This window comes from Apium graveolens, chromosome 8 (assembly GCF_009905375.1).
Source record: "Apium graveolens cultivar Ventura chromosome 8, ASM990537v1, whole genome shotgun sequence".
NCBI classification, from domain to species: Eukaryota; Viridiplantae; Streptophyta; class Magnoliopsida; order Apiales; family Apiaceae; genus Apium; species Apium graveolens.
Window position 1 is genome coordinate 41,292,643 of NC_133654.1, and position 16,221 is coordinate 41,308,863.

Consider the following 16,221-nt stretch of genomic DNA (forward strand, 5'->3'; position numbering starts at 1 on the left):
CCTGATTAATTAATATTAATATTACAAAATATATTCAGAGTATGATTAAAATAATCCTTACTCAATATATTTTATATTAATAAGTAAATAATCAATATAAATAATTAAATTTGTAATAGAAAAGAAAAATATAAGAGTTCTCATTAGCACTAGGCCACACAAGCATTTCACTTATGCTAGTAGTTGTAAACAACACTAACACAAGATGCTATATAAACTCAATATCTTTCTTTTACAATATCAATGTGGGACAAAATCCCCATAACCCATTTCAAACAAGCAACTTTGTCGCAATATATTCATGGATTCCACTAAGAAAATGTCTTAGATCCAAATTTGAAAGTTGAAGTCCTCATGTCAAGGTCAAGGAACAACCTCCAAGTATTAGCTTCCGGAAATCATATCAAGAATATATATAAAATATACCTCAAACTTTCCATTTTCTAACAGGTTTACAGTCTTTAACCCAAAGTCTAACCCAAAGTCTAGTAGAAATACGAGGAACCCCCAAGTATCTAACTGGTAAAACTCCCACATGAAATACCAAAATATTTTGGATCAACAGTTTATTGTCACGGGAAACATTGCCAAAAAATATATTGCTTTTCGAATTATTAGGCCACAGACATAAACGGTTTCCAAATTCATCGAAGGTATCTCGCAAAATATGAACTGAGTAAGGATCGGCCGCACTAAACAGGTATAAATCGTCTGCAAAATATAAGTGAAAAATCCCTTGCCTGGAACATCTAGGATGAAATTTAAATACACCCTTCTCCTCTATTCTTCTTCTCAGCATCAAAGTAAAGATTTGCATGACTAAGGTAAAAAGGTACGGAGAAAGAGGATCTCACTTCCTAATACCTTCCTCACCCTTAAAATAACCATACATCTGGCAATTTAAAATAACAGAGTAAGAAGACGTAGAGATGCATTCTCGAATCCAACCAATAAACTTATCTGGAAACCCAAATAAACTGAGAGCATCATTAAGGAAATCCCAGGACACACTATCGTAAGCTTTTTTAATGTCTACCTTAATAGCACAACGAGGAACACCCACGGGCCTGTGATAATTCTTCAAAAGCTCCTGGGTCAACAGAATATTATCACTTATTCTCCGACCGAGAATGAAAGCATTCTGAAAATCATCCACAAGACCAGGCAAACACCTTTTCATACTATTAGCAATAATTTTGGAAATACACTTGTAGAGAACATTGCAAAGCGCTATGGGTCGAAATTCTCCCACCACTGTTGGATGATCTATCTTAGGAATCAATGCAATGAGAGTAGCATTGATCTCTTTTAACAGTTTACCAGTCCTAAAGAAATCCAACACAACATCATAAACGTCACTTCCAATCACCGACCAAGCTTTATTAAAGAACAGGGTAGAATACCCATCAGGACCTGATGCTTTGTCATCTCCCATGGAAAAAAACCTCCCTGATCTCAGCATAAGTGACCTCTCGAATCATATTTGGTGATTCTACCAGTTCCAACTTCCTAGCATAAGACTCCAAGCCAACACATTTATCACAAAAATCTTTCGAGCCCAATAACCGTTTATAAAAATCCACAAAATGCTCATTCACCTCGGCTCCTTGAAGACTGACACCCTCTTCATTCACTATTTCTATCACTTTTTTCTTTAATCTCCTGGTCTGCAAACTTTTATGGAAGAATTTTGAATTACTGTCACCCACCTTTAACCAATGAACCTTTGCTATCTGTTTAAGTAATCACGCCTCCTCTAATTTGCAAGTTCTGTATTCTCGAGCAGTAACAGCCTCCCTCTTTTTTAAATCCTTATCAAAAGGATTAAGATCTAATTGATTCTGAATATCAATTAATCTGGATATTAATAAATTACCCTGCTCAGATAAATTACCACCTTTCCAAGACTCACTTTTGAAGACTCTTTTAAGTCTACGAAGCTTCTGAGTAACTTGAAACATTTTAAAACCTCAATCACATTTAGACCATTCTTCCTCCACCAACTTCAAGAAGTTATTCCTGTAAGCCAAAAAATTATTAAACTTACACGATTTCTTACCCTTTTGGAGAGCTTGACCCAGATGGACAATGGTTGGGCTATGGTCACTAACCCCTCTTGGAAAGAAAGAAACCTTGGCCTCTACAAACTTCTGAAAAATTCTAAGTCAGCAAACACTCTGTCAAGCTTTTTAACCACTCCCACACCCTGAGGAGAACCTGCCCAAGTAAAATTAATTCCAGAAAACACAAAATTCTGGACTTCAATAAAATTAATACAATCTCAAAACTCTTGAGTAGAAGGAGAATGAGTCTCCGCACCACCTAAACACTCAGACTCACTAAGAGTAGCATTAAAATCCCCCATAATGATCCACAGAGACTTCACATTAAGCATGCTATACGAGCAAAGAGCCTGCCACAATTTTCTACTATCAACATACTTATTTGCTGCATAAACTATAGAGCAATGGAAGGAGATCTTACTTTCCAAAATAGTCACCACGCAATAGATTACCTGGTCAGCAGTAAAAATCTCCAAAACATCAAAAACATCCGGGTTCCACCCTAACACAATTCGACATCCTCTAGAACAATACAAATAATTCGAAATCCAATCCCATCTTCTAAACAACCTGTTAAAAATATTCTTGACCCTACCACGAGCAACATGCATCTCAATAAGACCACAAAACCCAATTTGGTTATCTAAAATTAAATGTTTAACTTCTTTGTGTTTTGAGGGATTATTGAACCCTCTAACATTCCAGAATCCTATATTATTTATAAAAAACAGATAGATAAAACGGAACCAAACTCACAATTGATGATCAGGAGCATCATTCCCTGGACACCAGTCTTCATACTCACCTTCATTCCCCTGAATGTTAACTCCCTGCATCATAAATTGGTCCGTATCATCAGGGTCAGTCAAGTAATCCCTCCCCTGATTAGTGGTACAGTGCCTCAAATCCATATTTGAAATGCTCTGAATTTTTTCTCTCTCCTTAATGCTTTTCTCCATCAAGACGGCCTCTTCTGATGAAATTTTGCTGCCACTAGTAACATATTCAATAACCCTCTCTGTCAAAATATCACCCATGTTCTTTTCTATATTGCCATCCTGATCCACCAGCTTTGGATTATTATGCCCAAATGCTCTGCCACGATCCTTTTTATCTATCTGTTTTTTATAAATAATATAGGATTCTGGAATGTTAGAGGGTTCAATAATCCCTCAAAACACAAACTCACAATTGATGATCAGGAGCATCATTCCCTGGACACCAGTCTTCATACTCACCTTCATTCCCCTGAATGTTAACTCCCTGCATCATAAATTGGTCCGTATCATCAGGGTCAGTCAAGTAATCCCTCCCCTGATTAGTGGTACAGTGCCTCAAATCCATATTTGAAATGCTCTGAATTTTTTCTCTCTCCTTAATGCTTTTCTCCATCAAGACGGCCTCTTCTGATGAAATTTTGCTACCACTAGTAACATATTCAATAACCCTCTCTGTCAAAATATCACCCATGTTCTTTTCTATATTGCCATCCTAATCCACCAGCTTTGGATTATTATGCCCAAATGCTCTGCCACGATCCTTTTTATCTATCTGTTTTTTATAAATAATATAGGATTCTGGAATGTTAGAGGGTTCAATAATCCCTCAAAACACAAACTCACAATTGATGATCAGGAGCATCATTCCCTGGACATCAGTCTTCATACTCACCTTCATTCCCCTGAATGTTAACTCCCTGCATCATAAATTGGTCCGTATCATCAGGGTCAGTCAAGTAATCCCTCCCCTGATTAGTGGTACAGTGCCTCAAATCCATATTTGAAATGCTCTGAATTTTTTCTCTCTCCTTAATGCTTTTCTCCATCAAGACGGCCTCTTCTGATGAAATTTTGCTGCCACTAGTAACATATTCAATAACCCTCTCTGTCAAAATATCACCCATGTTCTTTTCTATATTGCCATCCTGATCCACCAGCTTTGGATTATTATGCCCAAATGCTCTGCCACGATCCTTTTTATCTATCTGTTTTTTATAAATAATATAGGATTCTGGAATGTTAGAGGGTTCAATAATCCCTCAAAACACAAACTCACAATTGATGATCAGGAGCATCATTCCCTGGACACCAGTCTTCATACTCACCTTCATTCCCCTGAATATTAACTCCCTGCATCATAAATTGGTCCGTATCATCAGGGTCAGTCAAGTAATCCCTCCCCTGATTAGTGGTACAGTGCCTCAAATCCATATTTGAAATGCTCTGAATTTTTTCTCTCTCCTTAATGCTTTTCTCCATCAAGACGGCCTCTTCTGATGAAATTTTGCTGCCACTAGTAACATATTCAATAACCCTCTCTGTCAAAATATCACCCATGTTCTTTTCTATATTGCCATCCTGATCCACCAGCTTTGGATTATTATGCCCAAATGCTCTGCCACGATCAGATTTCCCCCCATCAACTTCTAGATTCCTCCCTCCAAATTTATCTTCCTCCCGAACTCTTTTACCTCCTATATTCTGAGCTAAATCTCTTGTAGGCCTCTGCTTAATATCAACAATGTTATCTATTCGTCCACCACCACTTTGGTTTTCGAATAACTTCCCTGAAAACTGCCATCACCGCGATTGCTATTCATACCCAAACTATTTCACTTTCTAATAAATTGTTAATGACATAAATTCACAATGGTTTAAATTTTTAAGCCTATATGAATAATTTATATTATTTTCTTTTATAACATGCCAACTTATTTTCTAAGTTGAATGTTTTAGTCGGTTCAATAATATAATAGTTTTGACCAAGGTGATAGTATGTATTATTTTGTTTATGCCCTTTTCCGTTATAAAGAATATCATTATCAAATCGATTAGTTACAATCTTGTAATAACGTTTGGATTGATATGTTTAGAATAATATGATCAACATATGTCGAATCGATCTATTTTAATGTCTCGTATATTTTAATATAACAATATATCATATATAGATTGGAATCATAAGAGAAATTGATTTTAATGTCAATTAGAATTAAATAATCAAGCAAAAACAATTAAATAAAGTGCTTAACTTAAAAAGGTAATTGTAATATTTACTAATTAAGTAAATTTTAAATTATAAGATAAGGTGATTAAGTAAATTAAGAAAGGAATATATCAACCAAATTTTTAATATTTTATCTATAATACGGTATAGGGAGTATAGATAGACATGCTTATGAAAAGAAATTTTAAAATAACGACTAAAAAATGAAATAAAAAATTAGAAAAAAGTTATTATTCATGAAAAATAAAAAAGCAATAGACACGAAAAAAATAACTAATTTTATAGGGCCTTGATGATTCCAGAAGCTAGAATTTGAGAGTATATAAACTTTGAACCTTTCAAATTATAAACTTATCAAATCAAATTATTCCGGTGCGTACGGGTATTGTATCAACATTAGAACTCTAGTTAGCGTTGTACAGGTTGGTTTCAAACTCTTTATCGAATAACTAAATAAAAATCAATTAAATATACCTAATTAAGTAAAATAAATTTATGGGTAGTTGATGGCATACACCATAAATAGATTACCCTTTATAATAGATTAAATTTATGGCATACACCATCTCTAATATATTTCCCTTTCGGATAACTTAACAAAATCTTAAAGTAAAATAATAATTAAATAAAATAAACAATTAAGTAGTTGAAAAAGGTAATTTATTAGTTATTATTGGTTATAATATTATTATTCTAATTTATTAAATAAGTTTGTCTGTGATATCTAGAGAAGTTGTTTTAACTGAGAGAGATAAAAAAGGTAATGTGTTATAGTTCAAAAATGATTTTTATTTCTTTTTATGTTATAATTAGATTACTAAGGTTTATAAAACGTTTAAGTAAAAGAAGGGAAATTCAGTAAATTCAGTGTGTACCAAAAAACAGGTACCGTACCAAAATTTTTAATGTTTTATTTTTTATATAATATTAATATATTTAGGTGTGTGGATAATTTTAGTATAGGTTACTTATAAGTTGTTGTAGTTTTTGGTAAATCATAACTTATAGGTTATAATTATTTTAAAAAAAATTGATATAATAATTGAATACATGAATAGAATATTCAAAAAGTCACGTGTCATGTACTGGTTATAAATTAATTAATCTTCTGCATTCACATAAATTTCACAAATAACATTCTTCTAAATTGTCAAGTCGCCAATGTCACGTCATTTAGACCAAATATTAAAAAATTAAAAATAATTTCGTGAGATCTATATGGGATATTATATGGGATATAGAATCGTAAATAATTGAATTTTGAAACTTAAGATAAACTCGAAATAAAAAAATTAAACAGCTTGAAATCTAATAAAATTTATCTTTTTTATTAAAATATTTTTATAATAAAATGATTTACATTGCAGAAATTATAAAAAAAATGAAAAATTAAAAAACAAGAGTACATAAATATTTTAGTATAAGAAAAATGAGAATGGAAGTGTGAATGTCATCCTTGCTAACATTCAACTTATTAAACAAAACTAGCTTTATACCCGTGCGATGCACGGGATGATTCTAACTATTTTTATAAAAACTTTGAAATCTATAATTTTTCTTTACTTTACTAAGTTTTAATAGAAAAATTTTATTCCTTAAATTTTTATATTTCTTAAGTATTTTATACTTATATATTTAGTTACTATTACATTTTTATACTTCATCACAACAACCTTTATATAATATATTAATAATTTTAAAAATATATTACGACTTTTAAAGTGTTACTAAAGTGTTACTAATATGTATAACTGTATTTCACAATTATGCATAATTATTCTTTTATTTTAATCTTAAATATTTTAACATTCTAATAACATGTAATATATATTTGTACATATTTATTTTTAAATAATTTATTTTTCAAAAAAAATAATTTTCAAACTTATTCATTTGGTTGTTATTGTTGTGCATATGTTGTGTACTTGATGATTTCATAAACAAAACATCTAAGTGGATTTTACTTAGTGAAATAATGTAGTACTCGACGGATAAGAATTATAGTCCCGACGGATAACTCATTATAGTCCCGACGAATGTTAACTTATTATCCATCGAGTGAGTAGCTTATGTAATAATAAGTCTGTAGCATAGTTATGTATACACCTTTGTATAGAATCTGTAGTAGCATATAAGTCATGTTGACTTTAACTAGATATGCAGAATAGGTTGATTAATTGTACATAAATGATGTCTTGTAATTCTGTATAAGTGAAATGAAGTCATATGCTTGATTGATACCCGACGGATAACCTACAAAGCAACCGACGGATGATCAACAACCCGACGGATGATCATGTACTCAACTAATAAAGAATTCAAACAGCAGTTGAATAGTGAAAGCTGAGCACAGCCGTCGAGATGTATACAAATCTACTGTGGAAGCCCATTAACCGGGTAATAGAGGACGAAAAGCAGCAAAGCTTAAGACTGATAGTTTTTATATTTGTTCAGTCTTTTTGACTTTGTAATCTTGGTGATATATAAACCAAGAATGTAGCAAATAGTAAAGAGAGAGCTGAGATACACAAAACAGAGAAATCTTTGTAAGCAGAATTATTAGCATTTCCCTGTATTCTCAGTAATTCAATTTTGTAAGCAGTTTTGAGCATTCCTGCACACAGAGTCCTCTCGATATATAATATATATCTCTGGTGGAATTATTTAAATCCACCAGAAAGTTTTTAAAGACTCTTGTTTTAATTACTTATGTTTTGATTCAATTAAGTTTCTATTCCGCATTGTGCTAATCAAAACATTATATCTATATTCGAGTTGAACATTTTTATTTCGAAGAAAAAGGTTCAAGAATTCCATTCAACCCCCCTTCTGTAATTCTTGCTATATTGTTAAGGGACTAACAATTGGTATCAGAGCAAGCTCTTAATCTACAAAGAGTTTAAAGATCAAAACAATTCAGCAAGATGAACAAGAAAGACGTTGGAGTCAAGATTCCTTTTCTTGATAAAGATAATTACCATCATTGGAAGGTAAAGATGTATCTTCATATGCTTTCTCAAGATGAGGCCTATGTGGACTGCATAGAAAGAGGTCCTCATGTTCCAATGAGAGTTGCAACAGGAAATGAGCCATCTGTTCCCAAACCAAGGCATGAATGGTCTGATCCTGATATTGGACAAGTCAGGAAGGATAAAAAGGCCATGAACATCTGTTCAATGGAGTTGATGCAGACATGTTTGACAACATTATAAATTGCAAAACTGCCAAGGAAGTCTGGGATACTATACAGATAATCTGTGATGGTACTGAGCAAGTTAGAGAAAATAAAATGCAACTCTTGATTCAGCAATATGAGCATTTTCACAATGAGGAAAGTGAGTCACTCACTGACTTTTTTAGTAGATTCCAAAAACTACTAAATGCTCTTAAGTTACATGGAAGAGCCTATCAGACTAAATACTCCAATCTGAAATTCCTTAGATCTCTTCTAAAGGAATGGAAACCAATGACAGTCTCATTGAGAAACTCACAAGATTATAAAGAGTTTACTTTGGAGAGAAAGACATATGAGCTTGAGATAGAGCAGGATGAAAGGATGGAGAGAGGAAAGAAGAAAGGAGGATCCATTGCACTAGTTGCTGATCTGGAAAAGGAGAAGGAAGTGAAGATGGAAGTTGTAGAATAAACTTCAAAGGTCTGTGAGAATAAGGGTAAGGGGCTTGCAGTAGAAAGTGAAGATTCATTGAGCCAAGATGACATGGAGGACATTGATGAGCACCTAGCATTTCTTTCCAGGAGATTTGCCAAGCTCAAGTTCAAAAAGAACTTTGGAGCAGCCAAGCCAAATAAAAACATGGTGGATAAGTCAAAATTCAAATGTTTCAAATGTGGCTTGGCAGGGCATTTTGCAAATGAGTGTAGAAAGTCAGATTCCAGTAAGAAGATGTTTGAGTCTGTGGATTATAAGCAAAAATACTTTGATCTACTCAAACAAAAGGAAAGGGCTTTTATTATACAAGAGAATGATTGGGCAGCAGATGGTTTGGATGAAGATGAAGATGTCAGCTATGTCAATCTAGCCCTAATGGCCAAGTCTGATGAAACAGAGACAAGTTCCTTAAGCAATCAGGTAATCACTACAAACCTTGCACATTTATCTAAAGCTGAGTGTAATGATGTCATAAATGACATGTCTATAGAATTATATCATTTGTGTGTTACACTTAAGTCTCTTACTAAAGAAAATGCTAAAATCAAAGAAAATAACTTATTTTTAAGTGAGAGGAATAATGTGCTTGAGTCTCAATTTGTTGAGTTTGAGAAACTAAAAATTGAGTGTAAGATTGCCAATGAGGAATTAACTGAGTCCTTGAAAAAGGGAGAGATTTTAAAGAAGTAGCTCGAGCGTGAACAAGAGGTGATTAAAGCATGGAAAACATCCAGGGATGTCCATGCTCAAATCACCAAAGTTCAAGGAATTGAGTCTTTTTGTGATGAAGCCTGGAATAAGAACAAAGAGAAACTAGAACCCAATTTGGTAGATGGTCTGCTAACAGATGTAGACTCGACGGATGATGAGGACTATCCGTCGGCTAACAAAAAGTGTTATCCGTCGAATGATGAAAATCCTCATCCGTCGGCTGTAAGCAAGCCCATTAGCAAAGCCAAACTATCTAAGCTAAATGAAAAGTATGGGTCTATTTCCAAGAACTTTGTTTCAGGAGAGTCAAGTCAAGCTAAGAAAGGGAAAAAGGCTAATGTTGGTCACATGACTGTCAAACAGTTAAGTGACAGACTTGAGAAAATTGAGGTAAAAACAGAAACTAAAAAGAAAAATAATAGAAATGGTAAAGTAGGGATTAACAAACACAATAACTACACACCTGATAAATATGCTCCTAGAAAAATCTGTGTCAAGTGTGGTAGTGTAAATCATTTGTCTGTTAATTGCAAATCTACCATGCCTACTCCCATGTCTGTTCAGTCTCAATTTCCCAACATGAATGCCATGCCTCCCATGCCTGTTAATGCTATGCCTACACAGAATATGAATGCACAGTTTGCTAATATGCCATTTGCACCTAATCCATATTATGCTGCATACAGTATGCCTCAAATGCCATTTAGCATGCCTTACTAGAATAACATGTTTACACCAAGCATGCCATTTCCTGTTAGCCATAATATGCATGATAATTTTGTTGTATTAAGTGGTTTCAAAGGTACAACCCAATTGACTAAGGAAGAATCTGAAATTCCTAAGTCAAATGAGATAAGACCTAAGAAACAGAAGAAGAAAGCTAACAAGGCAGGACCCAAGGAAACTTGGGTACCAAAATTAACTTGATTTGATTTTGATGTGTGCAGGGAAACAGAAGGAATCTTTGGTACTTGGATAGTGGTTGTTCAAGACACATGACTGGTGATTCTACCCCGCTCACAGAGTTTAAGGAGAGAGCTGGCCCAAGTATTACTTTTGGAGATGACAGCAAGGGTTATACTACGGGATATGGCTTGATTTCAAAGGACAATGTCATCATTGAAGAGGTTGCCTTAGTGGATGGTCTCAAACACAATCTGTTGAGTATCAACCAGCTTTGTGACAAAGGCAATTCAGTAACCTTCAACAAAGAAGCCTGTGTTGTGACTAATAGTCAAAGCAAAAAAGTGGTTCTCACTGGTGTGAAGAGGAAATGCGTACCTAGCTGACTTTAACTCAACTAAAGCAGAATCTGTAACTTGTCTTCTCGGTAAAGCAAGTCAAGATGAAAGTTGGCTATGGCACAAGAAGCTATCCAATTTAAACTTCAAGACCATGAATGAGCTGGTAAAGAAAGAACTAGTAAGAGGCATTCCTCTAGTGGAGTTTACAAAGGATGGACTGTGTGATGCCTGCCAAAAAGGGAAGCAGATTCAAGCATCATTCAGGAAGAAACTTGATTCAGCAATTGAAGAGCCTTTACAACTGCTTCACATGGATCTGTTTGGACCGGTCAATGTATTGTCAATCTCAAGGAAAAGATTTTGCCTAGTAATTGTAGATGATTTTTCAAAGTTATTGGACATATTTCTTAAAGTCTAAAGATGAGGCTAGTGAAATCATCATCAATCATATAAGGCAAGTCAACAATCATCCTGATTTCAAAGTTAGAAGAATCAGGAGTGACAATGGAACTGAGTTCAAGAATTCTGTTATGAGAGCATTTTGTGAGAAAAATGGGATTCTGTATGAGTTCTCAGCAGCAAGGACTCCACAACAGAATGGAGTAGTGGAAAGGAAGAACAGATCACTTATTGAAGCTGCAAGGACAATGCTTGAAGAATCTAAACTACCAACATATTTCTGGGCTGAAGCTGTAAATACTGCATGCTACACTCAGAACATTTCTCTGATTAATCAAGCAAGATGCATGACTCCCTATCAATTGTTCAAGAAAAAGAAGCCAACTCTAAACTTTCTTCATGTCTTTGGCTGTAAATGCTACATTTTGAGAAATCAAACTGATCAAAATGGGAAGTTTGATGCTAAAGCAGATGAAGGAATTTTTGTTGGATATGCTGTGGGTAAAGCATATAGAGTCTACAATCTAAGAACCAACATTGTTGTGGAATCTATACATGTTGTGTTTGATGATAAAAAGATTGAAGGACTAAAAGATGGAGATTACCATGAGAGCCTCAAATTTGACAATGTGGAGATGGCTAGTGATGAAAGTGATCAAGAAACAGTGTCTAAGGATAATGCAGACAAATATACCACCAATGAAGCACAAAACTCAACATCCGTCGCATTATATAATGCTTCATCCGTCGGAAGGCAATCTGTGTTATCCGTCGGAAGACAACTTGCCTCATTCGTCGGTACTCAAAATTCACCATCCGTCGGGTTATCGAAAGAAGCAGGAAGTCAAGGTAGATCACCTATAGAAAGTACCCCATTCTTAAATCAAAGATCCACAAACTCAGGGGGAGTTTCTAGCAATCAAAACTCAATCACACATCAAGACAATCATGAGGCCTCTTCATCTAGAGCTAATCTACCCCAGCAAAGGAAATGGACAAAAGATCACACCTTTGAGCTTATTATTGGTGATGTGTCTTCTAGAGTTCAAACAAGAAGAGCAACTCAGGAAGAATGTCTATACAGCAGCTTTCTGTCAAAGGAAAAATCAAAGAAGGTAGAAGAAGCTTTGTTAGATCCTGATTGGATTTTAGCTATGCAGGAGGAGCTAAACCAATTTGAAAGGAATAAAGTGTGGAAGCTGGTAGCCAAGCCTAAAGGAAAGAATCCAATAGACACCAAGTGGGTATTCAGAAACAAGATGGATGAAAATGGCATAGTAGTCAGGAACAAAGCTAGATTGGTTGCTAAGGGCTATTGTCAGCAAGAGGGAATAGATTTTGATGAAACATTTGCTCCTGTTGCAAGACTTGAAGCCATCAGAATCTTCTTAGCTTATGCAGCCCATGCCAATTTCAAGGTCTATCAAATGGATGTCAAAAGTGCCTTTCTGAATGGAGATTTGGAGGAAGAAGTCTATGTCAGTCAACCTCCTGGCTTTGAAGATCCAAAATTTCCATAATATGTCTATTACCTACTGAAAGCACTTTATGGACTGAAGCAAGCACCTAGAGCCTGGTATGACACTTTATCAAAGTTCCTTTTGGAAAATCACTTCACAAGAGGTACTGTAGATAAAACTTTATTTTTCAGAAATGTTAATGGCTCTAGCATACTTGTTCAAATTTATGTAGATGATATTATTTTTGGTTCTACAGATGAGAAATTTTGCAAAAAGTTTGCAAAATTGATGCAAAGTAAGTATGAAATGAGTATGATGGGAGAACTGACTTACTTTCTTGGTTTACAAGTTCAGCAAGTTAGTGATGGAATATTCATTAGTCAAACTAAATATATTTTTGATCTTTTAAAGAAGTTTGATCTAATGGATTGCACATCTTCAAAAACTCCCATGGCCACTGCAACTAAGCTTGAATTAAACACTACTGAAAAGTCTGTGGATATTTCAAGTTATAGAGGCATGGTTGGCTCACTTCTGTACTTAACAGCTAATAGGCCAGATATAATGTTTGCTACATGTTTGTGTGCTAGATTTCAGGCTGATCCTAGAGAATCTCACTTGATAGCTATTAAGAGAATTTTCAGATATCTCAAGGGAACACCAAAACTTGGCATTTGGTACCCTAGAGATTCTGGTTTTGATCTAACTGGTTATTCATATGCAGATTATGCAGGTTGTAGAATTGACAGAAAGAGCACAACAGGAACCTGTCAATTTTTAGGAAACAAGCTTGTGTCCTGGTTCAGTAAAAAGCAAAATTCAGTTTCTACTTCTACAGCTGAAGCTGAATATATTGCTGCTGGAAGTTATTGTGCACAGATTCTATGGATGAAAAATCAATTGGTGGACTATAGTTTGCAAGTTGAAAGGATTCCTATTTTCTGTGATAACATAAGTGCAATTGCCATCATTGAAAATCCAGTGCAACATTCAAGGACAAAGCACATAGACATCAAGTACCATTTCATAAGGAAACATGTAATGAATGGTATTGTGGAATTACATTTTGTTCCAAGTGAGAAGCAACTTACAGATATCTTTACCAAGCCACGAGATGAATCCACCTTTTCAAGGTTGGTAAGTGAGTTAGGTATGCTTAATTACTCTTAATTTATCTGAGTTATTTTGCAAGTTGAAATGTAGCCAGAAATTTAGTTGATTTTTGAGTCTTGGATGAAATTTTGGCTAAGTCAAAATTTACATCTCGACGGATGATCGTTATCCATCGAGTTTAGTCATCCGTCGATATACTATTTGCCAATAAAAAAAATCAATTACCTTTCTGGAATCTTTTAAAACTCGACGGATAACAGGTTATCCTCATCCGTCGAATTGTCTAAATCTCAGTCGTTAATTCCCTGAACATTATCCATCGAGTATACTTACAATTTGTAAGCATTACACGACGGATATTGGGTGGAATTTTTACAGTTTATTTTTAAACGGCTATTTTAGGCAATTTCTATTGGTTAATTTACTCTTCTTTATTATTTTTATCTGTTGTTTTTAAGATAGTATAAAAGCTTATTTCATTCCAATTATTTTCTTTTATCACTCTCAAATTCAACTGCTTCTATTTCATTCTCTCTCAAGCAAATCTTCTCTTTCTCTCTTCAAGCTTTCTTTCTCTAACAATGGCACCTGTAGTAAAGATTATGTCTCAAACTGGGTTCATTTATGAGAAGAACAACTTCACTGCTTTGGTCAATAAGGGTAGTCAGCAATCAGAAGACTATCACAAGATGATGGACTTTGTGAAGAACTGCAAGTTAAATTACGCCATGCTGGAATCACCCACAATTTACTGTGAAATTGTTGAAGAGATGTGGACCACTGCAATCTACAACTCTACTGACAAGACCATCACTCTAACCATCAAAGGTAACAAATTATGTATCAATAGTGATGTGATAAAAGCATGTTTCAAAATTCCTGATAATAATGTGACTTCACCACAAACTGACACTAATCTTATCAATATGCTTAATTCCATGCATTATGCACTTCCTACTTCTAAACTAAGTGATATTAGAAGAATGGGTCTTAGGAAGGAGTGGAATATCATTTGTGATGTAGTTACTAAGGTTTTCTATGGAAAAATCAGTAATTTTGATTCTGTGAATATTTCCATGCTTAACATGCTATACATGCTAGTTACAGATAAATTTTACAATTTCAGTGACCTTGTCTTGATTGAGTTAGGTTTTAAACTAGGTGAGTTAGCTAAAAGAGGAAAGAATGTGTATTATGCTAGATTTTTTATGTTATTGGCTAACCATCTATGTCAACAAATTGTGCTTGAGAACCCAAACAATAAACTGGCTTGTTGGGTTCAAGAGAGAAGACTCATTGCAGACTTGAACAGAGCCAACCATCACAGGGATGTGCCAATGTTCTACTTTTCTGTAATGCAGGCACCTCAGGTAAGTGAGGTAAGTTCATCCATCCCTTCAACTATTCCAACCTCCTCAATTTCTTTGAGTTCAGGAGTAGCTATGGCAACTGTGACAATGACCAAACAGTTACCTACCAAAGCTGCCAAAACTACTATAATTTCTAAATCCAAATCAAAGAAAACCCCCTCTGGTATCTCTCAAAAGGTACCAGTTGAAAAATCCACCAAAACCAAAGAGGGGAGTGTGAAGGAGGGTAAGTTAGGTGAGGGAAGGGGTGAACATCAAAGAGACCCCAAGAATAAGGTTGGAGAGTTGAGTGAATCTCAGCCTAGCCACACTGCAATTTCTCAACAAACTGCAGTGCTTAAAAAGGACAAAAGCTCACTTCTAGCTGCATCCTCCCAAAAGGATGTAGCTATTGAACAAAGCTCTCAACCAAGAGCACAGGCCAAAAGTGTTAGGGACACAAGCTCACCCCAAACTTACACAACAAAGAAGAAATCTAAAACCTCTGGGGATGCACAGGGCACACACACAGTGCAAACTGGTGCTAAAGACACAGTCCCTGCACTTTCTCAAATTCAGTTTGATGTGGCTCCAATAAATGTGGAGTCACAGCCAAAATCTCTAATAATAGAAGCATCTGAAACACCATACTCACCAACAAACTCTCTGGAAGTGGATATGATAAACACTTCAATTCCTGATTCCCCTTCTTTAACTCTGTTGGGGAAGCCAAAATCTAGTGCAAGTGAGCATCATCTTTTAGATGATTTGTTGGCTCACTTGCCAATTCTTTCAGATTCTATTGTGACATCTGTGCCTCAAATAACTTCAATCAACACAGAGTCAACAATAGTTTCTCTTCCCACCTCATTCATTTCTACTCTCTCAATGGATATTGCTCATCCGTCGAGTAGTGATTATATCCCGACGGATAAGCTTAATAACAGTTATCCGTCGGATAGCATTACCACTCACTCGACGGATATCTCTTATCCGTCGAGTATCTCTGCACAACTTCAAACTTCGATTATTTCAAGTGCAGAAGATTTAGTGGTTGTACAGTCACTCTTAGGACTGAGAGAGGAGAGTGTATTGAGTGAGAGGCTGGGTTGCTCCCAGGCAAAAGGAGAGGAAAAGAGTGAAAATCAGCAATCCATTTATTCAAGATTGGCAAAAGTGAGTGAGAGGAGTCCCACCTTAGTAGGT

At 35.0% G+C, this 16,221-nt stretch overlaps 1 protein-coding gene across 1 annotated transcript; it reads right to left on the reverse strand.

Annotated features, from left to right (window-relative positions):
• Positions 1-1,422: 1,422 nt before the first annotated feature.
• Positions 1,423-3,153, reverse strand: LOC141677024 (uncharacterized). Its single transcript, XM_074482757.1, has 2 exons — positions 2,820-3,153; positions 1,423-2,654 (listed from the first exon to the last, which is right to left on the reverse strand). The coding sequence occupies exons 1-2, from the start codon at positions 3,098-3,100 to the stop codon at positions 2,282-2,284; spliced, it is 654 nt and encodes a 217-aa protein (XP_074338858.1). The 5' UTR covers positions 3,101-3,153; the 3' UTR covers positions 1,423-2,281.
• Between the last annotated feature and the right edge of the window lie 13,068 nt (positions 3,154-16,221).

What these genes read in the sequence shown, in the direction of transcription:
- LOC141677024 (XM_074482757.1), bottom strand. Translation starts at nt 3,100, where the DNA reads ATGGGTGATATTTTGACAGAGAGGGTTATTGAATATGTTACTAGTGGC. An exon ending in GATGCTCCTGATCATCAATT is followed by an intron (nt 2,655 to 2,819) that starts GTGAGTTTGGTT and finishes TGCTCGTGGTAG; the next exon opens with GGTCAAGAATATTTTTAACA.